We start from the raw sequence: 24,515 nt of genomic DNA, 5'->3' as shown, positions 1-24,515 counted from the left end.
TCAGTGTCTAACAGGGAGGCTGCGGCTGCTGCTGCTAAGTTGCTTCAGTCCTGTCTGACTCTGTGCGACCCCATAGACAGCAGCCCATCAGGCTCCCCGTCCCTGGGATTCTCCAGGCCAAGAATACTGGAGTGGGTTGCCATTTCCTTCTCCAATGTATGAAAATGAAAAGTGAAAGTGAAGTCACTCAGTCGTCCCGACTCTTAGCGACCCCATGGACTGCAGCCCACCAGGCTCCTCCGTCTATGGGATTTTCCAGGCAAAAGTACTGGAGTGGGGTGCCATTGCCTTCTCCCTAACAGGGTGGAGAGGGTGGCTTTCAGCGGGCTTCATCTCAGGGAGTCCACAGTGTGTAATCAGAAGTTTTTTTTTGACTGGCTACTAAGGGAGTCAAATTGGCTTAAAGCTCAACATTCAGAAAACTAAGATTATGGCGTCTGGTCCCATCACTTCATGGGAAATAGATGGGGGAAGAGTGGAAACAGTGTCGGACTTATTTTTTTGGGCTCCAAAATCACTGTAGATGGTGAGTGCAGCCATGGAATTAAAAGACGCTTACTCCTTGGAAGGAAAGTTATGACCAACCTAGATAGCATATTCAAAAGCAGAGACATTACTTTGCCAACAAAGGTCCATCTAGTCAAGGCTATGGTTTTTCCAGTGGTCATGTATGGATGTGAGAGTTGGACTATGAAGAAAGCTGAGTGCCGAAGAATTGATGCTTTTGAACTGTGGTGTTGGAGAAGACTCTTGAGAGTCCCTTGGACTGCAAGGAGATCCAACCAGTCCATTCTGAAGGAGATCAGTCCTGGGTGTTCTTTGGAAGGAATGATGCTACAGCTGAAACTCCAGTACTTTAGCCACCTCATGCGAAGTGTTGACTCATTGGAAAAGACTCTGATGCTGGGAGGGGTTGGGGGCAGGAGGAGAAGGGGACAACAGAGGATGAGATGGCTGGATGGCACCACCAACTAGATGGATGTGAGTTTGAGTGAACTCCGGGAGTTGGTGATGGACAGGGAGGCCTGGCGTGCTGCAATTCATGGGGTCGCAAAGAGTCGGACACCACTGAGCAACTGAACTGAACTGAACTGGAGTCAATTTCTAGGGAGGTTGATAAGAAGTCTGGGGTCCCCGAGGAGGAGAATGGGGTCTGGGACTCTCAAAGCAGAGATAGGGGTCTGGAATTCTCAAGGAGGAGGAAAGGACAAACATCTTTTTTTTTTTTTCCCCTTCTATATTCCCTTAGTCTGTCACATAAAATGTTTTTTTTCTTTAAGCCCAGAACTGATGATTACATAACAAACAACTCAGTTTAAACTCTGTACTAAGGATTATATAACAATGTATCCTGCTTGAGGACAGTTTCTCCTTCCTGAAAACCTTCTGGCTAATCCTGTTATCTTAAAATGTAAATTATGGGAGTGGGTCTAGTAAGATCTTTACAACCTTGAGACATTCTTTTGATTTATTGTAATAACTAATTAAAAAAGTGTATAACTTCTTTGCTTAGATTAGCAAGGGGGGCACTCTCTGTTCCCCTTCTGATATCTATATCAGAAGCTTTCTCTGTTCCTTTTTATACTTTAATAAAACTCTGCTATACGAGATCTCTTGAGTGATCAATCCTGGTCCCCAGTCCCGAAGCTAAATCTTCTTCTTCACTGTTCACAGTAAGCTATCACTACTTCAGGGGCCCTGAGTGTAGGTGGAACTGCTAGGGGAGGCACACTGATTGAAAACGCCCACCCTGGCCAGGCACCATAGTAACCATTTGCATGAGTTGTTTTATGACAGGAGATCCTGATAAGGAATATGGAACTAATAAGCCACTACCAACCGGAAGAGTTCGGGAAAGGTTGAAAGGAGACACCGCGTGTCCGTCCACTTCCCAGAATCCCTCTCGCTAGCATCCATCTTGGCTGAGCGATGTGTGTGCCACCAGGAAAGTCTCTGAATTAGAATGATTGGCCAAAGACCACCCGGAAACTAATCCCATCACCATAAAACCCGAGACTGCGAGCCATGCAGCAGAGCAGTTCTCCTGGGTTCCCTTACCCTACTGCTCTCCACCCGGGTGCCCTTTCCCAATAAAATATCTTGCTTTGTCAGCACATGTGTCTCCTCAGACAATTCATTTCTGAATATTAGACAAGAGCCCAGTTTCTGGCCCTGGAAGGGGTCCCCCCTTCCTGCAATAGAACCTCCCTGCTCCGGAAGAGGGAAGGGATTTCTCCATTACACAAGGCAAGGAGAAGGTCGGGGAAGAGAGACAGGAGGAGGCTGCGGGTCTTAAGATGTGATGTCTCCCTGTGAACACCACCTCCCCCAACAAATCTTCAGGGAAAAGCCACACAAGTGATGGAATGTTTCAGAAAGTGATAGCCTGGGGACCTAGAGTTCCAACTGGGTTTAACCAGATCTCCAAGGGAGCAGATGAAGCTACAAAATGACTGAGATAAAGAAAAAGCAAATGCCCAAAGCTGACATGCTCTTGCCTTTGATAAATTAGCAGCCTGGTGCAGCGTCCCCTTTGTCGTGGCACTGCAACTGGACAAGAGCTTGCCAGACCGTCAGAGGGCTCCTTTGCCCCCTGCCCCAGCTAGGGAGAGAGACTATCAGAGCTCTGTGATAATACCTGGAGAAGTCAGCTCTTCCTGACTCACCTGGCACAACGTGAATTCTTGATTCTGGAAACCAGACTCTTTTACATCAATGTCATTTTTGACGTCTGGACAGATTGTGTCACCAGGACAGCCTGGAGTCTTGCAATGAGCATTGGACCCAGAGCTCGGGGACTTGCCTGGAGCAGGTCACTCCCCTACCTCCACTCCCTCATCTGTACAACAGAGAGGATGGGCTGGGATGATCACAGAAGAGCTTTCCACCCAGAGTTCTGTGCACATCTTCCTTGCATTAGGATTTCATTCTGTGCTCCTAAAGCTGCCATTAATTAAAATTCAATTAACAGTCACAGCCAGGAAATCCAAAGTGAAGGGCTGACACTTCTGATTAATTGAGAGTGGCAGAAGAATAAAATGTGTGGGGGGGAGGTGTGATAGGCAGATTCGGCATCCTGCTTGCCCTTTATTGAACTGACTCTTCCTGAATTGACTTAAATCCCCAAATGCTTCTTCTCTGTGTCTGGTATTTCACTCAAGGAGTGGTGTTAATTGGCTGCTGTGCTTCCAACCAGGAAGGACTGCTTTTTTGCAAAACAAGGAAAAGGTTTCCTTATACTTTCTTAGAAGCAGGGGTTTCAAACTGGTGGCCCATGGGGAGACATGTTTAACTGCTCAGAATTCTACAAACTGGGCATATGTTCTGAGTAACCAGAGAGGTTACTGGTCTCTCTTGAAAATGATAAGTTCTGGATCCCATTTTCACATGGTGAAATGAGTAGAGCTAGGCAGAGGTTGTTTCCTTTAGCTGTGCAGAATTCTTGCTTGCCATAGACCTCCCCACTCCCTACTATATTACCCAGCCTAATCTTTTCATTTATGCAATTTCCCCAGCTTTTGAGGATCACTGCCCTGGCACTGATGAGCTCTACACATGAAGAGGAATACTGATTGATTGCTGTGGAAGTTGACTGGAGCCTCTCTTTCAAAGTCCTTATTCTGCAGGTGGAGAAACTGAGGTCAATAGAGAGGAAAGGACTTCTTCAACGCCATGCAGGGAACTGGGTCACAGTGGCTAAACTAGGTCTCCTGACTCCTGATTCAGTGCTTCCCCAGCCTCAGGACAGACCACACTGCAGCCTAGAGTGTGACCCACAAACTTGCCCAGGAGGGATTTCAACTCGGAGTTCAAGGGCAAGTGATTCACTCACCCCTCCTCCAACTATAGTTGTCAATAGTCCTGAAGGACATTTTTTTTTTTAAAGGTTCGTGGCTTCTGCTGCTTTTTTCTGTGCATCTTTGGAGACAGATGCACATGGTATCTCCATAGCAACTTTCAGTGATAAAAACAAAGGCTCTACTTCTCAGATGCAGAGTGTTCTGATGAAAAAGCAAGAAAACAGTGAAACTTCCTGAGGGGCGATGATAATCATGATACCAGAGAAAACATGCTTTTGAAGAGCCTGGTGTTTAATAAACAGGGTTTAATAAATAGACCCAGGATTAGTTAACTCTTGGCTCTGCATGGCTTCATGCAAATTACTTAACCTCTCTGAGCCCCAACTTTATGATCTCCTACCTGGAAATAAGTATAGTGTTTATGGAGTAATCAGGAGGACAGGACTGGTTAATATACCTAAAGAGCTTCTTTAGCACAGAACCTGGCCCATTGTAATTCCGTTTACAGAGTGGCTTCTAAAAACTATATAACCACAATAATGCACAGCATTTTAACATTTTCAAAATGAGACTGTGTATTGTTTCCTGGGGTTCTTAGCTAAGGTTGAGAAATGGGCAGAAACCAACATTATTTCCATTCTGTGGGCTGGGGCATGGGTTCAACAAAAATCTCATTGTGTGTTCTCTCAACAGCCTTAAGCGCTCTACTCCTGCCATTATTATTATTATGGGGCTTGTTTGCTAAGTGGATGTGTTTGGGAGTTAGGAATACTCTTGAGTGAAAAGAACAGCACTCTGGATTTTCTCTTAATAATAGACCCACGTTCTAGTTTGCAGAAAGCCCTGTCTGTTCAATCACTCATTTCTTGTTTTCTGAGTTAAAAGAGAGAGAGAAAGACAAATGACTGTTATTGATTAAAAATATAGAGCTAAAGAGCACGGTGAATCCATTTCCTCCCGGTGACATCTTATTAGGCAGCTCCTCCGCTACTCCTCCCCTCCTCTATGAAGTGGTATCTAGCCAAATGGCATTTCTTCTACAATCCCCAGATAACCATTTTAATTAAATTCACAAAAGCCATCCAACAGCATGAGGTTCTGATTTCCCTTCACTCAGAGCACCAACTAGAAAAAAAAAATCCCATCAGAGAAAAGACTGGCAAAAAATGCCTCCCCCTCCAAGTTGGGGTTGGTAACCAGACGAGAGAGTGGTTAGCAAACGGTTACCTTCGGTGCTGTGACGAAGTGCTCCCATCTCTGTCCCATGGACTTGTCCTTATTGATTTTTTTTATTGTGCTCTTGCTTCCACCTGGGTCCCTGAGTGAGAAAACAGCTTAATGAGTTTTCCGTTTCTAGAGCCTCAGTTTATTACAAGTACTTTTAAGAAAAGCAATAAATCGGTGATGGATGGTGGCACTTCTCTGCTGTGATTTTCCCCACTCCTGTACTCTGGAAACAGTGGGAGGGGCAGTTCTCCATGGCCGGGGTCTTGTGAGTGGGGATCGAGGTTAGGAGAGACCGCAGCCTGCGGGGTAGGGCCTGAGGGAGGTGCAGCGTATTTGTCCACATTCTGCATCTATCTGCATCTTGGACTCGGGTCCTCTAGCAGACTCCAGAGCAGGTCTGTGGTTCCTCTTGGGGGTGAATCGAAAAGCATGTTTGTTTCTGAATCTCTGCCTACTCTAGTGCCTAAGGGTCTCACATCAGGGACAATTCTGAGTGACACAGAGAGAATTTCTGGGTGTGTTTGCTGCAGGGAGGGGTGCTAGGGGAAGCTTGTGGGATGAGCTGCACAACGAAAATCACAGGTTTGGAGTTTACTGAGTGAAAGTTCTATACAATCCTACACGCAAGACGCTTCTGTGCATTCTCGCTGAATCACCTCAATACCACCTTGTTATGCAGATATTTATCATCTCATTTTACAGATGAGAAAACAAACTTGGGGTCTTCAGTCACTTGCCCAGATGCATATTTACAATGGATCTAATGACCATCCCTTGCGTGGGTCCCTCCAGGGCCCTGTACCTAATTTTTGTATTTTAACTTTGTATTCTTTTTCTTAAAGTGCCCCTCTCCCCAACTGAATAAACTTCAGGTCCCACGAAACCTGGATCTTCCCTCGTGGGTTGTAACTTTCTGAGTAGGAGACCGAAGCCCCAGTAGGTCTGGAAAGTGACCTACCTAGAACCCTTTATCTGAAACCCATGGGACCAGATGTGCTGCCAAATTCAGAATGTTGGCATTTTGCAACGGAAATACGCTGTATGTATACAACATATTGGGGGCAGGAGGAGAATGGGACGAGAGAGGATGAGATGGCTAGATGGCATCACCGACTCGATAGACATGAGTTTGAGTAAACTCTGGGAGTTGGTGATGGACAGGGAGGCCTGGTGTGCTGCGATTCATGGGGTCGCAAAGAGTCAGACATGACTGAGTGTCTGAACTGAACTGAATACTACATATTAACATAATCTTGCCAGCGGGCTTTGAGGCATCATCTTTTAATTCAACATGTTAATATTTCTGCAGCAGTATATATGAATATTTACACTAGGTGGGATAATGACTACAAATAGCTTCAAGTTTTGCCACCAGATCAGTTTGGTTCATGTCAGACTTGGCTGCCAAACTGAGTTATGGAAAAAAACTGAGTTTTCAGAGCCTTTTGGATTTTGGACTTGTGGCTACAGGGTGGTGGAGTCCTGCTGACAAGCCAGCTGGAAGACTCAGTAACGACCTCTACCTTTGTAACAACTGATTGACTGATCTCTTGATCTCTCCATTCATCCATCCATGCGTTTATCTCCTTTTTCCCTGCAGAAAGGATTTTTAGATGTCTGGGAGCCTTTAAATCGGTTGGCTGGCTGTCACTTAGCATAGCGGAGGGGCTAGAAGGAACGAGACAGCCAGACCAGTTTGACTGTGGGGAGGCACCAACAGGAATCTAGGCTCCTCAGGGGCTGCTGGTCAGGGGAGGTGCTCAGATAGGAGCCAGAGGTGAACCTTACTTACTGACTGGTTTCTGTGGCATGGGGGTCTGAATAGCAGAATCAAAGGCTTTTACCAGCCCCAGTGGAGAGGGGGATGTGTGCGCTCTTTGTTGGCAGAGCCTTGCTGGGCATCTCCTAGCTCACAGCCTCGATGCCTGAGAAATGCATACAGGGTCAAAGTTGGGCTGCGGAGGGCGGGGTGAGAATGTGCCTTCAAGCTTTTTGTAAGACTTTATGTTTGATTACACAATAAAAAGCCCTCTGAATAATTAACAGTGAAGCTCATTTAACGTTGATTCTGCCTGCCTCTCCCCCGAGTAATCAAATTAGGGAATATTCAAAATCCAGCCAGAGAAAGGAGCGATACTTCAGTCCTATAAACAATATTTAAACTAGCGGCGCTTTTGAAGTCTGATTTAAGGCTCACCAACTGGAAGCTTTAGCGTTTCTGCTTTGGAGCGTGTTCTTTCAAGACCACAGAGCTTTTCTCGCCTTTTCCCTTTGCTAACTCAGCCCCTGCTGTGCCTCCAGCCTTCTTCTTGAAGTTCAAAAGCAGCCCCTCTTTCCCCTTTAAAATTAAATCTGGTCTTGGCCAAGCTTTCAAAATCTTAAATATTCAGACCCAATTGGGAAGATGGAGGTTTATCGTTCACACAGACTTCCAAGACGACCCGAAATCTATTGCAACTTCAGGCAGCAGGTTAAATGAGCTAAAAATGCAGCAGGCTTCCCAGGGATCTTAAAAAGCCCTGAGCATCGCTCTTGCAAAGCCACTGATAAAGAAAGGGCCTGGTTAGACAGGATTGGTCTCTCTGATGTTTCATTTTCAGTAGCAAATAAACCAAACAGAAGGATCAATAGGGAGAGAAAAGGAAATAACCTGAGCATTGTTGTCCACAGTGAGCTGACTGCACACACCTCAAGCAAGGAGGGCAGGCAGGCTGGTGTTCCTTCCCAAGGCCTGGAGGCACAGTCAGAGCCCTTCACCCACTGGGGTCCCAGGTTTTCCTGGCTCTCTGAAGTCGAGTATAGCTCTGTGACTTGCTTTGTTAAAAAAAAAAAAAAAGTGAGTGCAAGTGACCGGTAGCTTGCAGGGAGGATGCTTTAAGGGCCAGTGCTCAAGTCAGATTCCCTTTTCTGCTGTGCTGATGGGGAAGCTTATGCTGAGATGGAATTCCTATCATCCTGGGCCCCCAGGTGACTGAGGTGAGCAGACTCCCGTGTGGATTATATGTACAGGGTGAGCGAGGTGTGAGCTTGGGCTGTGCTAAGTGGCTGAAATTGGGGGGTTGATCGTCCGGCAGCTTAATTTACCTGACCTAATTGATAGCTCTGATTTATTGTCTGTGTGATCTCAGGCCAGTCTCTTTGGGCATCAGAACCAGGAAAAGGGGTATATCTGGGTAGTTAACTGTGGGTCTAAGAATCTGGTGGACCAGCTGTCTGAGTCTCTGCCTGCTCTGCTGCTTCTGAGATGTGCAATTTTTAAATAATATTGACCCTCTCTGAGCCTCAGTGTCCTCAGCTGTCAAATGGGGAAATAGCAGCTGAGTCAGAGGATGATTAGAGTGAAGATGCAAAGAAATGGGCTTGTTAGGAGCTTGGCAGGATGCCTTGTATGGAGAACTGAATACAGCTGAACTATGAACTACATGCGCGCTTTTTGACAGACATCTCAGTGTGGTATGGAGGAGGTGCTGGTGGCGGGTAGGAGGCACTCAGGCACACCATGGGGGAGAAGCCACTGCGATCTTCAGACCACAGTCTCTCCCTGCTAAAGCTTTCCGGGGGATTCTATCGGCTAGACATCAAGGGAAGGGGTTGTTGAGCACTGTTACATCTCTTCTAACTCTGGCTGCCACTTAAAGACATCTAACCACAGTGCAATCTGGGTCATTTTCTCAAATGCTTCACTCGCTCTTTCTGAATCCGCTTTTGCTTCTGAGGGTAGAGGGTCTGCTGGCGGGTTTAGGACATGTTCACAAGTCCACAACTGGAGATGGAGGGCGGAGGTACCTGCTGACTTTGCAGCAGAGAGAGGCCGGAAATCAGAGCTCCCGTGTTCTCCCTGGCCAGGGTGCCTGCCCCACTTCTGGAGTAATAGGCTCTGTGGCTGCCCAGCCATGTTCTCCCACTCCTGCAGAGATGTCTGCTTGAGTACAGGAGTGGGAGGATCAGTGCAGGGGAAATCAGAAACTTCACACAGACGTCACCTTCTGTGTGAGTCTTCCCCTGACGACTCAACTTAAAAGTCACCCCACTACCCTGTCACAATCACATCACCCTGTCAATTGCTTCATGACGCCCACTGCTATCTCGAAGTATCTTGATTATTATGTGTTTATTATCTGCTGCTCCCCACCACCTCCCTTGGAATAGAAGCTCCAGAGGGCAGGGACAATGTCTGTTTTTCCCACGGGTGTATCCCCAAGAGTGCCTGAAAAAAGTAGGTTTGAGGAAAATGAGGCTTTCCAGGGTAGGGGTGGTGGGGACGCATGATAAGGGAAAAACAACTTAGTTTAATAATTACTATTATGTGTCTTGTTCAGAACAATGCTGCATTTTTTTTTTAAGCGACAATCTGGCAAACACTTAAGATCTTGAGAGAATTGGTTGAGTATGTTGATAAACCCCAAAGGTATTAAAAGAAGTTTTGACATGGAGAGATAATCCCCGTATATTAAGGTAAACAACAAAAATTTAGTTGCAGAACAATAAATGTAGACTAGCTTTTTTTTCCTAAAGGAAAGTATATATTTTCATGTCATATGATCTTAGTAAGTTATAGTCCCTTTTTATATCCTGGCAAATAATACTTCGTAATGAGTTATCCTTCTTTATTTTTGTGATACCGGATTATTTCCTAAATTAATTGAAGATTTGGGGGCTTTAGCTAGAAACAGAGGAAACAATCATTTAGTGGTTAAGTGCAGATGCCTTGCACCTGGGCTTTGTTGTTGTTCTTTAGCCACTCAGTCGTGTCCAGCTCTTTGCGACCCCATGGACAGCAGCACACCAGGCTTCCCTGTCCTTCACCACCGCCTGGAGCTTGCTCAGACGCATGTCCATTGAGTCAGTGATGCCATCTAAACATCTTGTCCTCTGTTGTCCGCTTCTCCTCCTGCCTTCAATCTTTCCAAGCATCAGGGTCTTTCCTAATAAGTCAGCTCTTCACATCAGGTGGCCTAAGTATTGGAGCTTCAGCATCAGTCTTTCTAATGTATATTCAGGATTGATTTCCTTTAGGATGGACTGGTTGGATCTCCTTACAGTCCAAGGGACTCTTAAGAGTCTTCTCCAACACCAGAGTTCAAAAGCATCAATTCTTCAGCACTCAGCTTTCTTTCTTGTCCAACTCAGACATCCATACATGACTACTGGGAAAACTATAGCTTTGACTAGATGGACCTTTGCAGTAGGCAAAGTAAAGTCTCTGCTTTTTAATATGCTGTCTAGGTTTGTTACAGCTTTTCTTCCAAGGAGCAAGTGTCTTTTAATTTCATGGCTGCAGTCACCATCTGTAGTGATTTTGGAGCCCAAGAAAACAAAGTCTGTGACGGTTTTCATTGCTTCCCCATCTATTTGCCATGAAGTGACGGGACCAGATGCCATGATCTTAATTTTCTGAGTGTTGAGTTTTAAGCCAGCTTTTTCACTCTCTTCTTTCACCTTTATCAAGAGTCTCTTTATTTCCTCTTCACTTTCTGGGCTACCTGGGTTCAAATCCTGACTTTTACTAGCTGTGTAACTTATAGCAAGTTACTTAAATTCTCTTTGCTTCAGTTTCCTTATTTTTAAGTCAGAATGAGGCTCAAATGAGGTCACATCTCCTGACCAGTGCCTGACATAGAAACCACTCACATGACAGCTAGTTTCCTTATAACACAGTGGCTAGATTTAGGTACCTGTGTCATATTTGAAATGTTTTATATGTAGAAAGGCATCTATCTTTTTCTAAAGGAGGCGGTGGGTTCTTTGGGCCTAGAAGCTCAGCCCTTGAGTGTCTGGACTCTCTTAATGAAAGTCAAAATTATTTGGAGTCTCCAGTTGAGAGTGGGTCTAGGGCTTCCCTGGTGGTCCATGGTTAAGAATCCGCCTTGCAAGGCAAGGAACATGGGTTCGATCCCTGGTCTGGGAAGATCCCACATGCCATGGAGCAGCTAAGCCCATGAGCCACAACTACTGAGCCCGTGCTCTAGAGCCCTTGAGCCGCAACTCCTGTAGCCTGTGTGCCTAGAGCCTGTATTCCACAGCAAGAGAAGCCACTGCAATGAGCAGCCCATGCACTGCAATGAAGAGTAGCCTCTGTTCACCACAACCAGAGAGAGCCTGCATGCAGCAACGAAGAACTAAAGCCAAAAATGAAATAAGTAAATAAATCTTAAAAAAAAAAAAAAAGAGTGGGTCCAGGAATTCCTTGGTGGCCTACTGGTCAGGATTCAAGGTTTTCACTGCTATAGCTGCATAATGCAGTCAAAAAAGGAAAAGGAAAAAGAAAGAGTGCGTCCAGTGGTGTCTCTGGGACAGCTGAGGCAATAAGACACACCTGACTGTGTGCCCACGTAGCTCCAGGGCAGAGCACTGATTACCTGACTATGGAGGCTCAGGGCGGTTGCAGCAGCTCCTTCCCTCTGCCTGAAAGGTAAATTGGCAACTTCTCACTCCCCTCTTTGACCTGGGGTCTGCCCTGCTCTTTCCCACCGAGTGGGGCTAAGAAGAGGTGTCACTAAGGCTTGAAGTGCTTGCTTACACCGGGTCTTGTCTGCTGCTCTGTAAAAGTCCACTCGTTTCTAGTCAGTCCTTGGAAAGTGAGTCTCTAATAAGAATAAAACTGATATGAGTTCACAACCCTTTATTCAATTCCAAAATCCAAAGGGTCTTGAAAACAAACAAAACAAAAACTCATAATTTACTTGGCAGCAAAACATGATCTGAACTGATGGAAGACTACTGATGACCTTTGTTTACCTTGAGTATCCATTTAGTGTAAACATTCATTTTTTTTTCTGCAGAAATGTGTTTGACAATAGGGTGCTGTCCTAGTTCCCTCTGGGAGTAAAATGCTCTATTGTCTCATAATTCCATTCTAAAATGCCGAAAAAGAAAAAAAAAAAGCCACAATTTTGAAATGCAGCTGGCCCCAAAGGTTTGAATAAAAATCTGTGGCCCTTCATGTATAAAACAAGTCTTACTTTGCCTAAACAGAAGCTTCCAGCTCTCAGAGGAGGATAATTAGCACATTCATTATTGAAGGCTTTTTTTCTGCTCTCTTTGGACCTGATCATCTTGTCAATTGAAATAAACTCTTGTTAGAAGTAGAATTAATGAGGATACTAGAAAATGATCATGTGTTTCTATTGCCACACGATGAAATCAGGAAGATCTTTTTGTTTTTTTCCTTTCTAAATAAAGTGGAGACTCAGACACAACTCAGAAGGACATCCTAAAATCTGTCATCTCTCCACTTTCCCAACCATCCACCCATCTACCCAAATATGGGATCTTCCTGAAATGAACAAAGATCATGTTTGTAGCATGCCTGCTGCCAGTTAGTAAACTTTTGCTGCCTGTAGAAAGCCCACTTTGAGGTACTTTGCAATGGGCTCCTGAGCTATGTTTTGGGCCCATTTTTACAGGTGAGGGATCCGAGGCTCAGAGGTGAGGAGCTTGTGCAGGTCACTGGGCCAGGTGGCAGAACCATGATCAGACATGAATGAGATCACCCCACTTTCTTTCTATAAAATCCACAAGGGGGCAGGGACTAGACCTACAGCCATCATTACGTCTAATAGAAATGAAACCTCTAGGAACCTACAGGTCCCAGAGGATGGATGTTCCCTTTTGGAAAATGCATGGTGGGTGTCAGGACTCAGGGTTTATGTTTCAAGCACTTCAGTAACAGGAGATGCTTGCTGCTTGATAGTGGAAACTCAGAAAATCTCAGTCAGGAGAACTGAAGACTTGGTATTTTCCTCGTGGGGTCATTCCCTGGATTGCCCATCTTTGCAACCAGATTTGGGTTGAACTCATGTAGCTTCTCCACCCCTCCCTCTCCATCTCTTTGTATGTTTTTCCATTCACTCAGTGAACATAGCTCTCAGCCATTGGTAAAATTCTGCTCAGAGGTGTATTTCCTTCCTCGCCCTAAGTCTCAGTGGTATTGACAGTCACATCCCTAACTGCTCTTTAAAATCAGGATTTTGATCTTGAATAGCTATCATTTAATGAGCACTCACTGTGTCCTCAGACATCATGCTGAATGTTCTACATACTTTATCTTGCTTAATCCCTACAAGAACTCTTCTGGCTCTGTTCTTGCAGACAACTTGACTCTCCTTAAAGAAACAACACCTTACATGCCTGCCCGTTCCTCGCTCTGCCTTGTATGTGCCACGCAGTTCCTGTGACAGTGGCCTCAAGGCTGCTGAGGAGCCCTGCTCTCTGGTGGAGACGCATCTAACACTTTTCATGGCTTAGATAACAGGTGCTGGAGCTTCTGCCTGAGCAAAGTCAGCTGCTCCTGGGACCTGAACACAGAATATTCCCTTGGGTCCAAGTGGAGAAACAGTTTTCAATATATACTAAAAAAAAGAGAAAAAACAAAACCTTAAGAGAAAGGGGAAAAACATGGAGAATGGGAAGAGTAGATGGGAAGGGGAGAGGAGGAAAATAGGAAGAGGATCAGATGATGAACAGTGTGGGGAGATAGGATCCAAGAAGAGGGCTGGAGAGAACCTAGCTGTGCTGAGTTGGGCTGGGATGGCTGGCCAGCCAGTTTTTGTGGTGTGAATACTCTCGCCCTGGCTGACTGATTTTGAGCTTCTCATGTGATGTTACTGCATGTGGAATTGGGGAAGAGATGCTGGGAGGGCGTGCACACGAGGGTTCTCACTGCTACAGTTTGGACCCAGTAGGATAGAACTCCTATAAGCAACCTACCACCCCCCCCAAAAAAACAGGAGAATGATGGGGGAACCAACAGGAGCTTCTGCCCCACCAATCACCGAGGTAGAAGGGTTGAGACCTACTTGGGATTCCAGCAGGTGATCACAGGCTTCATGGTATGGTGGCTGTGGTCGATAGTTAGGGCCTCCAGGAGCCAGTGGAGGACGCAGAGCTGGCGGAAGATGGGCTCGCTGCAAAGACAGAGGGCAGGAGCCCAGGGGGATCCTGTTAGAGCAGTTCTTCACAATGGTGGCGACAGAGACAGGACTTGTGCTGGCTCCTGGCTGGAGAGCTGTCGCCAGGCTCTGGGTGTGTGGCACTATCTCTTGTGCACAGCAGTAAAGCTTTGCAATGGGCTCCTGAGCTATGTTTTGGGCCCGTTTTTACAGTGAGGGATCTGAGGCTCAGAGGTGAGGAGCTTGCGCAGGTCACTGGGCCAGGTGGCAGAACCATGATGAGACATGAGATGACCCCACGCCAGTTGCTGGCAGTCGGCATGCATAGCAGGCAGGAACAAAGGAGGGGCCCGAAAAGCAGAGGTCTTGACTCAGGCAAACAAGAGGATTGAACAAAATGGACATCCAACTATTCATCCGATAAAAATACAATAAATATCCTAGCATTGTCTAAAACGTCTGGAAACACAGGGAAATTAGTGTATTTATCATATGTCTTCCCTTCCCCCTACTCCAATTAACAACTGGACTCACTGCTTTAGATTTATAAATCCTTTGCCCCCAGATGTAGCTGGATGTTGAGGAAAACCACACTGAATACATCATTTGAAAGTGTAACTAAGATACTGTTTAAAGATAGGTTTAACCTGTATTTTGTGACCTGGGGGCAATTTGTGTTATGATGAGCCAGACACTGAGAAGGACACTTGACACACAGTGTTTGTTGCTGTTCAGCTGCTCAGTTGTGTCCGACTCTTGGCGACCCCATGGACTGCAGCACGCCAGGCTTCCCTGTCCTTCACTGTCTCCCAGAGTTTGCTCAGATTCATGACCACTGGGTTGGTAATGCTACCTAACCATCTAACACGGTATTTAATTCTCCCTAAACCCTGCTGGGTATAAATCATGTATGAATATTGGAAAAGAGGAAACGGAGGCTTAGAGAGGGGCAATCAGTGTGCTCTGGGTCACACAGCTTGCTGCTGACAGAGAGGGGATGAATATCCTCTTTAACAACACCAACAGTCCTATAAAAGGGCGCCTCTACACCATCCTTTCTGCAGACAAGGGACTTGGGGAAGTAAAGTGAGCCACCCGAGGTCACACTAGGGTTGGTGAGGGTTTGAACCTACATCTGTTTAACCCCAGAGACTGTTCTTTTGCGGGCCTGAGCTCTGTTTGTGCTGCTGGTTTGGGCCCAGCGCAGTGGCCACCCTGAGCAAGGCTGGCACAGGGTTCACTCACTGCCTGCATTCTTCCTGGAAACGAGGGGGAGTCCTAGCGAGCCGCCACTCCTCGCCTGGTTCCTCCTCTTACACTGATGCGCCAGATGCCTCCATTAGAACCTGGGTAAGTGCTTTTCTCCGAAACTGCTCCTGGCTTGATCGATGCTCCCCAGGGCTCCTGGGCCTCGTGCTCAGAGGGGCACGCAGGCATCCACCCTCTAGCTTCCTGGAAGGCCTGGCTCCCAAGGTGGAACCTGAGCCCTGGGGCTCAAGTGTGGAGCTGGCCCAGGGGTATCCCAGAGAGTCCCTCAGCTTGCAGGGGAGCTGCTTCCAGGCAGCCCACTCACAGCCTCCATGTTCTGGGGTGGACGTGTCCACCAGGTATTAGGAAAACTAGAGTCAGTAACTCTCTCTCTTTTTCTGCTAAGCCCCTTCCTTCCTTTGTTTCTCTTCTGCTTTAAAGAAACTACAAGTCCACGGTCCTCCTCCCCTTCCTCTTCCTCCCTATACCATCTTGATCCACACAGGGTAAGTGCATGTTGGCAGCTCTGGGTGCCAACAGTAGCAGTGGCTGTGCCATGTGCCTGACCCTCTGCAGACACCTCCTTTTTGTTGCATCACAGGGGGACAAGGGGCAGGTGAGCCTCGGATTCATTTCTGCAAGGGACAGGAACAGGCACAAGCCTGGCCCTTTCCTACCTTGGCTGAAAATCATCAGACTCCCTAAACCATCTGAATGAATGATGTCCCCCTCCACTCACAAGCTGAAGTCCTAATCCCTAGCATCTTGGACTGTGACTGTACCTTTAAAGAGGTGATGAAGTTAAAATCAGGCTGTTTAGGTGGGTCCTAATCCAATCTGCCTGGTGTCCTTATGAGAAGAGGAGGCGTGACACACAAATACTAGAGCGCATGCTCACGGAGGAAAGACTGTGTGAGGCCAAGGAGAAAGGACTCAGGAGAAACCAATACGTGGGCACCCTGATCTTGAGCTTCCAGCCTCCAGAACTGGGAAAGCATACATTTCTGTTTGGGAATGTCTGGGCCACCTGGTCTGTGGTGTTTTGCTATGATGGCCCTGGCAAACCAACACCCCTTCACATGGGAGAGACTGTCCCCCTCCTCAGCCCCGAGTCCCCCTGCCCCACTGTGCTGCCATCTGCAGCCTGGTGCAGTTCTGCTCAGAGGCACAAGCTTGCCGTACTCTCTCTGCACTGTGTTGAAACCCTAGCTGTGCCATCTGCTAGCTATGTGGTCTTGGCCAAAGTACTTAATTTTCCTGAGTCTCAGTTTTCTCATCTGTATGATGGTGGTAATCATTCCAGTGAAGGTGAGGTGAGGCGTTCAGCACTGTTCTGTGCTCCTGATACACACTCCCTTTCCTCCTCCTCCTCTGCCTCTCAGTGACTGGGTCTCAGGTCGGATGTCACCTCCAGCAGGAAGCCTTCCTTGATTTCTCTAGCCTCCTCTCTCTGAGGAGGTTCTGAAGCCTTCCTCCCTTACAATGTGTCCCTTTGTCCATATACATTGTGTCCCTGCTGTCTCGTAACTGCCTGTTACCTGTCTCCCCAGCCCACAAGCCAGGGAGCTTCAACGTATTGTCTACCACAGGCAATTCTGTGCCAGGCACAGAGTAGGCTCAGTACATTTCTGGTTACTAAATGGGATATGGTGGGAATAAACTGGTTTGGATCTGACATTTTCTGGAGCTGAAAATCTGGGCACAGTTCTTCTGTGTACAACCACAGAGGTAACAAAGGAGAGTGGTGACAACAGCAAAGTGACAATAATAGTGAACTCGCCCCAGAGAGCACTTACTCTGTGCCAGCCACTGTTTTAACTGCTCTACATCCATTAGTTAAAGTCATTCTTGTAACAACGCTTTGAGGAAGGTACTATCAGTATCCCCCTTTTTCAGATGAAGAAACTGAGGTCCTGGAAATTACCCAAGGTCAAAAAGGCAGCAAATGGCAAAGCTGGAACCTGAGCCCAGAGAGCTTGGTTACTGAATCTGTGTTCTAACCATCAACACAAAGTTGATGTCTCTTGTTACAGGACAGAGCCTTCCTTCCCTTTTCAGCAGAACAGGGTTTCATCCAATGGGTCTGCACCTTTGTTTCCATTTATAAAAAGTGCCTTAAAAAATGTGTGCACAAATGTTTACAGCAGTTTTGTTCATAATTGCTCAAAATTGGAAGTAACCTTTAGAGACGTATGGATAAATAAACTGTGGTACATCCAGACAATGGACTGTTATTCAGTGTTAAAAAGAAATGGGCTATTAAGCCATGAAAAGCCAAGGAGAAATCTCAAAAGTGTATCACTAAGTGAAAGAAGTCAATCTGAAAAGGCTACATACTGCATGGTTCCAACAATATGACGTTCTGGAAAGCACAAAACTATGGACAAAGTGAAAGGATCAGTGGTTGCCAGGGGTTGGGGATGGGGAGAGGGAAGAATAGGCAGAGTAAACAGAGGATTTTTAGGGCAGCGAAAATACTCTGAATAATACATGAATGGAGGGATACATGCTGTTATACATTTGTCTAAACCCATAGAACGCATACCACCAACAGCAAACCCTAATGTAAACCAGGGGCTGTGGGTGATGGTGAGGAGTCACTGTCGGTTCATCGATTCTATCACATAGCCCACTCTGGCGGGGGATGGACGCACTGGGGAGGCTGGGCAGAGGGAGGAGGTAAGTGGGAAATCTCTACACTTTCCACCCAATTTTACTCTAAACCTGAAACTGCTCTAAAAAAAAATAAGGTCTTACTGAAAAAATAAAGTGTCTCAAACCCAAAGATCTCTCATCTCACATGCAGCAAAACAGAGAGGCAGAAAGAAAGGGTCCCCAGAAACATGCTTGATAGAAATTGTTCCTTTTTCATAGTGATTATCTGTCAGGTCAAAGCACAATATCTTAACTGTTATCAAATTGAAAGAGAAAGCATTTATTTTCTTAAATGTGGGGCATAATAGATGGAAACGCTAACCAGGGTGCACAAATCCTGCTTCTAAAATCCTAGCGGTCAGAACTCTGGGAGAGCTTCCCAGGGGTCCATGTACCTGAATAAGCAGCCCACTCTGTTGAAACGGCCACACCAACCACAATACAAGTAGGCATCTACATCCCTGAGAAGAAAACAACGTTTTGTCCTTTTACTAAGAGAAATCAGAAAATGCATATAAGGCACCCCATGCTGAATGTTGAGGGCAAACCAGGATAGTGGCTGTAGGCACAGTTGCTTAGGAAGGGTTGTAAGGACAGTCCAGTCAGCTCTGAGAGGAAAGGACAGGCTGTCCTCTTTCCTGCAGACAGCACCTCACCTCTCTCTCTCTCTCTCTCTCTCTCTATATATATATATATATATATATATTTTTTTTTTTTTTAAGTATCCCGTCTTCCTTGGCATCATTGAACTGATCCCCATATAGTCATTCGAGAATTTTCAGCCGGTTCTAGGATCACTCCTATTGGGACTGAAATCCACCTCGGCTGGTGTGAAGACTTGGAATTTGAGAACTGACCCGGCAGGCTCTGCCCGGTGCTTTGTGGTAGAATGATGATAAAACTGCCTGGATTCTCCATCCCTCCCCGCATCCATGTACTTTACAGTGTGATCTGGCGTCTCTCGCATCAGGAGGTGGAATCTTCATTTCCCCCATCCCTTGTATCTGGGCGTGCCTGATGTCTTGTTTGGCCAGTCGGACACAGTGGAAAGGTCCTTGGGTCCATTCTGAGCCTAAGCCTTACGAGGCTTTGAGTGCTCAGGCTCTCGTCCTTGGAGCCCTTCCTGAGAGCCATGGAACAAGTCCAGCTAGCATGCTGCGTGATGACAGTGATGGTCCCTCCTGTCACCCTAGCCACCAACCAACAGACCTGGGTCTAAGGTCCTGCCCTGGATGGGCCTGCCGCCAGCTTTCCACACACATGCAAGCCCAGCCTGGACCAGTGGAACTGATCCGGACAAGCAGACCCACCCAGCTGACCTGCAGACTTTGAACAATAAACGGTTGCCCTTTCAAGCTACTCTACTTTGAGATGGCTCTGTCATACAGCAACACATTACTGTTACAGTCTTCAAATGCAGCCAGAGCCTTTTAACAGCCAAGGAAGAGAAGGGTCGGCCTTCAGTCTACTGCAGGAGTGTGTGCCTGTGTTTGCAAATAAAACTTTATTGGAACACAGCCACATCATCCATTCACTGTTATTCTCACGCTGCAACGACAAAGTACAGCTGACTCTCTGCATCTCTGGATGCAGAGGGCTGACTATACTACTCCCATTTATATTCATAAAAGACATGAGCATCACAGATTTTGGTATCTGTGGAAGGTCCTGGAACCAAACCCCCACAGATACCTATCTGCAGGTACCAGAGAGATCATCTGCTCTGCAAAGCCTGAAATACTTACTGCCTGTCCCTTTTCCCTCTAGGAAAGAGGTTGCTGATCCCTGTTCTAGGCCATAACAAATAACAGCCACCGCTGTGATCGTCACCACTACCATCCTCATCATCCAACAAACTTGACACAAAGGTCTGATTTTAAAGTCAGGAGAATTTTGTGAGAATTTTGGCAGGTTTTGCCTTCTCTCTGGGCTTCAGTTTCCCCAGCTAGCACTGAAGGAAGATGAGCAAAAACTCCAGTCACTTCTGCAACTGATGTAAACCTCTATTTGCTCAGATCAAAGGAAATGGGTTTTGGGACCTAGGAATATGTGTTTTTCCAGGCATTTCCTTACCTTGACATTCCCCTCACCCGAGTCCTGATCCCCAAATGATTCAGATCCAAGTAAAAGCCTAAGAACCGCTTGTTTACACCATTTGGGTTCAGAAGGCCTGTCCATGGAGAGACATATGGAAGTGTAAGTGTTTCCAAGGGTCATTATGAGAAACTGCAAAACTTACTTTTGTAAAGAGATGTTTTAAGAACATCCAATTGAGGCGGCCAGTTGGAATGTCCCTAAACAAATAAGTCTGTGATGAAACTAGTCATAATATCCATCAGAGGGAGATGGGAAAAAAGTGGGGAGTGGGGCTCATGAAAAGTGGAAATACTAGTTAGGGAGAGGAATGTGTCCAAATACATGGTGTTGATGGTGATAACGATGGCGAGGAGGAGGATGGTGATATGGTCAATGGTGCTGGTGATGATGACATTGTCAATAGTGTTGGTAATGGTGGCATTATCCACCCACAAAATAAGTGCTCTTATTAATGACTTGACATATTGTCCTAGGATTTCAGTCCATTACTTTACGCTTTAAGTACATGAGACCTGGTAGTCCAAATACATCATGAGCTCCTCAGAGGTAAAACCTTGGGATATACCTTCTGTGTAGTGTGTGGTGGTGAGAGATCAGGCTTCTGAAATTAGACACACTTGGCTTAACACCCCAGTGCAGTGACATGCTGAGCTCTGTGACCTTGGGCAGGCTACTATACCTCTTCAAGCTTCTGTTCTCTCATCTGCAGAGACAGGCTAATAAGATACCTGTACAAAAGCGCTGCTGAGAGGACTGAGTGGAACAGGGCCCACCAGAGCAGTCAGTAGTGTCATTTTTACTGTGCACGCCTTTGGGACCTAACAAATATTTGACAAATGATCAGAAAGAGAAGTCTAGAATCCACTGCCCCATGCCCATTGCCCTAAAGCTGTGGTTCTTATAGGAGGGGGCTGGGGTACGTGTGTGTGTGTGTGTGTGTGTGTGTGTGTGTGTGTGTGTGTGTGTGTGTCCCCAGGGGATTTGGCAATGCCTGGGGACATTCTAGTTGTCAGAGCTGGGGAGGGGGTTGGCTACTAGCATCTGGTGGGTGGGGGCCATGGATGCTGCCCAGTATCCTACATCCTACAGCGCACAGGACAGTCTTTCTCAAAGAAGAATTGTTTGTCCTTGAATGTCAATAGTGCTGAGGTTGAGCAGTCTTGCCTTAATCTCTGTCCCTGAAATCTCCCAGTTGAAAAGGGCTAACTAGTGAGAAAGGAAAAGCTGGGCTGAGAATTCTCTGGAATAGATAGGAGGGGAATGAGATGTTAAGGTTCTGGAAAGCCTGAGTATTCCTTGGAGGGTTGCTGAGCCCCTGTTATACCATGCAATGATGAGTTTGTACCTGGGGTTGGCTCAGAAGGCAGTAGGGGCTTCTCTGGGAAATAACTCCCTGAGTCTTGGGGAAAACGTGCCCCTAGAGGCTCAGGTGAGACATCTGCCAGGCTTGCGTTGCAGATAGATTTTATCAGGCTTTGCAAACTATTTGATATTAGAGTGTCTGGCTTGGTAAGGAATGGAATGACTCGGTCCCAGCTGGATTGCCGTTTAGCTCTAAGGCACCATGTCTGCTTTCTGTTATTTTTATACGCCACACAGCGTTGCTGGCCCCAGGCTCCCTGTCCCTTTCAAGAGGACAAAGGAATAGCTCCCAATGACCGTTAGCTGGTTGAGTCATTTGACCTTGGCTGTGAATGATAAAGCAGTGAAGCAAACAAGCCCGAGGTGGGACTACTTACACGTGGGCCTCGGGCAGCGAGGGCGAAATGATGCAGCTGTGCATGGGGGTGAACGGTCGCAGGATGACTTCCGCCACTGCCTTCTTCGTCTTCTCATCCCCGTACGTGCTGAAGCAGAAGCAGAAGCAGAGCGAATGACAAGCAGCAGTTTTAATTGCCCACATCTTTAGTGAGGGGTTATTTGGAAAATATCACCAGGCACCGACTATGCATCAGCCAGTAATTTCAGCTGGAAAGGTGAAGGTCCCAGAAGCAGCCAGTAATCAGAGCATGTAAGACCCCCTTCTCTCATGGAGCATCTATTCTTGTGAACGAGCAGAGAGAACACATAAGATCAGTCAGGCAGCTGTGTGGTACACTGATATACTAGATGAGGGGTTGGATATGTTTTCTTATCCCACTAGACAAACAGTTATGCTATTGTGGGACATTCAGTCCACATCTTGACTACTTAGTAGCATGAAAGCCATTGATGATGTAAACAGTAAGTTAATGGCAGGGTTTAAATAAAACTTTATTTACCAAACCAGCTTGGGGGCCCAGGGGCTGGAGTTTGCTGACCCGTTCCCCACCCCCTCATTCCCACTAGTAAGTGATACATGCTATGGGGAGAATAAAAGAGAAGGGAGTTCAGTAGGGCTGGGAGAGCTAGGGGCTGCAATCTTAAACAGAATGATTGGGGCAGGCATGACTGAGAAGGTGACATTTGATAAGAATTTGCAGTGGAAGGGAGCGAGCCATTCATCCGTCTGGGGGCAGAGCCTTCTGGAGAGAGGCAGGGACGGGTGCAAATGTCCTGGGGTGGGAGTGTGTTTTAGAGACGGCCAGGAGGCACGTTTGTCTGGAGTGGAGTGAGCAACAGAAAGAGGAGAGAAGGAGGGATGCAGAGAGAACAGGAGCTTTGCAGACCAGTGCGAGGACCCTGGCCTTTTCTGTGAATGACAGTAAAGGATTCTGAACTGAAACAAGACATGATGCGACTTCTTACAAAGGAGCCCTCTGGCTGCTGTTTTGAGAATGGCCGATGGCAGGGGAAGAGGGCCAGGAGACAGATGAGAAGTGCCGTGATAACTTCAGCTGGAGACAGCATGGTGGCTTGTGCCGGGTCCTAGCAATGGGGATGGTGAGAAGTGAAAACGACAGGATGGACACAGGGAAGGAGCTGCCTGGAGTCAGTGGTTCTCAGTTGCGGTCCGTCCCTTAAAGAGACTTCTCCCAACCCTCCAGACTGCTGACTCACCAGCTAGATGAATTGGCTGTGAGATGCGGGGACCTCGAACTTCAGAAGTGGGCACAAGTGTTCCCCCAAAGATCAGCCACAACCAGGCATACCTCTTCCAAAGCCCATTCCCTGCTCCACAGGGAACACAGGGGCTTCCTCTGAAGCCAAAACCATCACAGGAAGGGAGGGGACATGATGCTTACAGAGACGTGAATCAGCTCAGACAGACACTTGTCTGAAAAAGACTGCTTCAAAAAGTGAAAAATATTAAGCTACATTTAATAACATAAATAAGTTTTTTGTTTTTTCAGCACCATCATGGAGTAAGTCATTTCAGTCAGAGAAAACAGTCTTTTTTTCCCCTTAATTTTGGCATGACTGAGTCATAGGGCAAATATTTTTTGCCCATGACCAAATCAAGCCCACAGACACATCTTAATAAGCCTACTGTGCGCATAATGGAATCAGTTGTCTGTATTTTAAAACTGGGAGATGTCACACAAAGATGGAGACTGTAAAGTTCTTGCCACTCTGGGTAAGAGGTGGGTGGGGTCCAAGATCAAGACCATTGCCCACCTATGCAGGAGGTGGGTGCCCCTTGGGTTGCTTGAGACTTAAGAGCCCCTGGCATCTCATTCCCAGCCTGCCCTGAGTATTCAGGCTACCTGCGTGCTCCTTTAAAGCCTTGTAGTTTTCTCAGCCTGAGCACTTAAACATTGACTGAATCATTGACAGGTTCCCTGATTCATTCATGTCTACCCACATTTATCCAACATCTCTGTGCTGGGGTCTGTGGGTGCAGTGATGCAAAAGACAGAACCAGCCCTGCCCTCTGGAGCTTACAGCCTCATGGGGGAGATGAGCTTCACACAAACACAGTTGTGACAAGACTCAGTGGGAGCATGAATGGTGCTCAGACAGCCCCAAACAGAGAATTTGGCTGAAACTGAGTCTGGGAATACTGTCCGGAGGGAGTTGTATCAATTTAGAAATATATGCCCCAAGTCTCTTTCAGTGGGAAGGTGGCTTTATAATATATAGTCCCATTTCCCTGAAATCTTGGCTCTGTGAATGGCTGGGCCAACAGGACATGTCAGAAGCAGCATGATGCCCATTTCTGGGCCCAGCCTCCGGGAACTGGCAGCTTTTCTGTTCTATGTCTCGGGAGGCTCACTCTTAATTCCTAGCCACCAGCATGCTGGTGGGCCGGGGCGGGGGTGGGGTGGGGAGGGGAGACGCGGGAAGGCTGTGAAGAGCCTCCTGGGGGCAGAGAACCCAGGCTGCTGGGCTTAGTCCTGACCGAGCTCAGAGTGACAGCAGCCCCAAGGTGCCACTCACATGGATGAGCCCTCTCGGAAACAGACACTCACTCTGAGCCATCCCAGCTGGTTCTGTAGATGATCCTTCCGCCCTGAACCCCACTCAAATGGCAGATGTGTGAGTGAAATAGATGTTTGCTGTCTTGAGTTAATGGGTTTTGGAGTGGTTGCTCACAGCAACAGTAACTGGAACAAAAGTAAATATTGAGCTGAGATCTGCAGGTTGAATGGGAATTAAGCAGGCAGAGGGTGGGGCAAGAGGCCCTGTGGAAGAGGGAAGGTGGGGAAAAGTGTGGCTGGAGGGGAAGACAAGGGCC

At 46.9% G+C, this 24,515-nt stretch overlaps 1 protein-coding gene across 1 annotated transcript in view; it reads right to left on the bottom strand.

The window, feature by feature from the left end:
- CCDC60 (coiled-coil domain containing 60) overlaps positions 1–24,515 on the bottom strand; it is a 163,209-nt gene that overhangs the window by 18,666 nt on the left and 120,028 nt on the right. The window contains exons 4-6 of the mRNA XM_005691455.3: positions 21,658–21,765; positions 13,826–13,933; positions 5,028–5,118 (exon numbers count right to left, since the gene is read on the bottom strand). Coding sequence (XP_005691512.1) covers positions 5,028–5,118; positions 13,826–13,933; positions 21,658–21,765 — 307 coding nt within the window. The remainder of the gene's footprint in view (positions 1–5,027; positions 5,119–13,825; positions 13,934–21,657; positions 21,766–24,515) is intronic.

The sequence above is a fragment of the Capra hircus genome, chromosome 17 (genome assembly GCF_001704415.2).
Source record: "Capra hircus breed San Clemente chromosome 17, ASM170441v1, whole genome shotgun sequence".
NCBI lineage: Eukaryota > Metazoa > Chordata > Mammalia > Artiodactyla > Bovidae > Capra > Capra hircus.
This window is presented reverse-complemented; position numbering and strand designations above follow the sequence as displayed.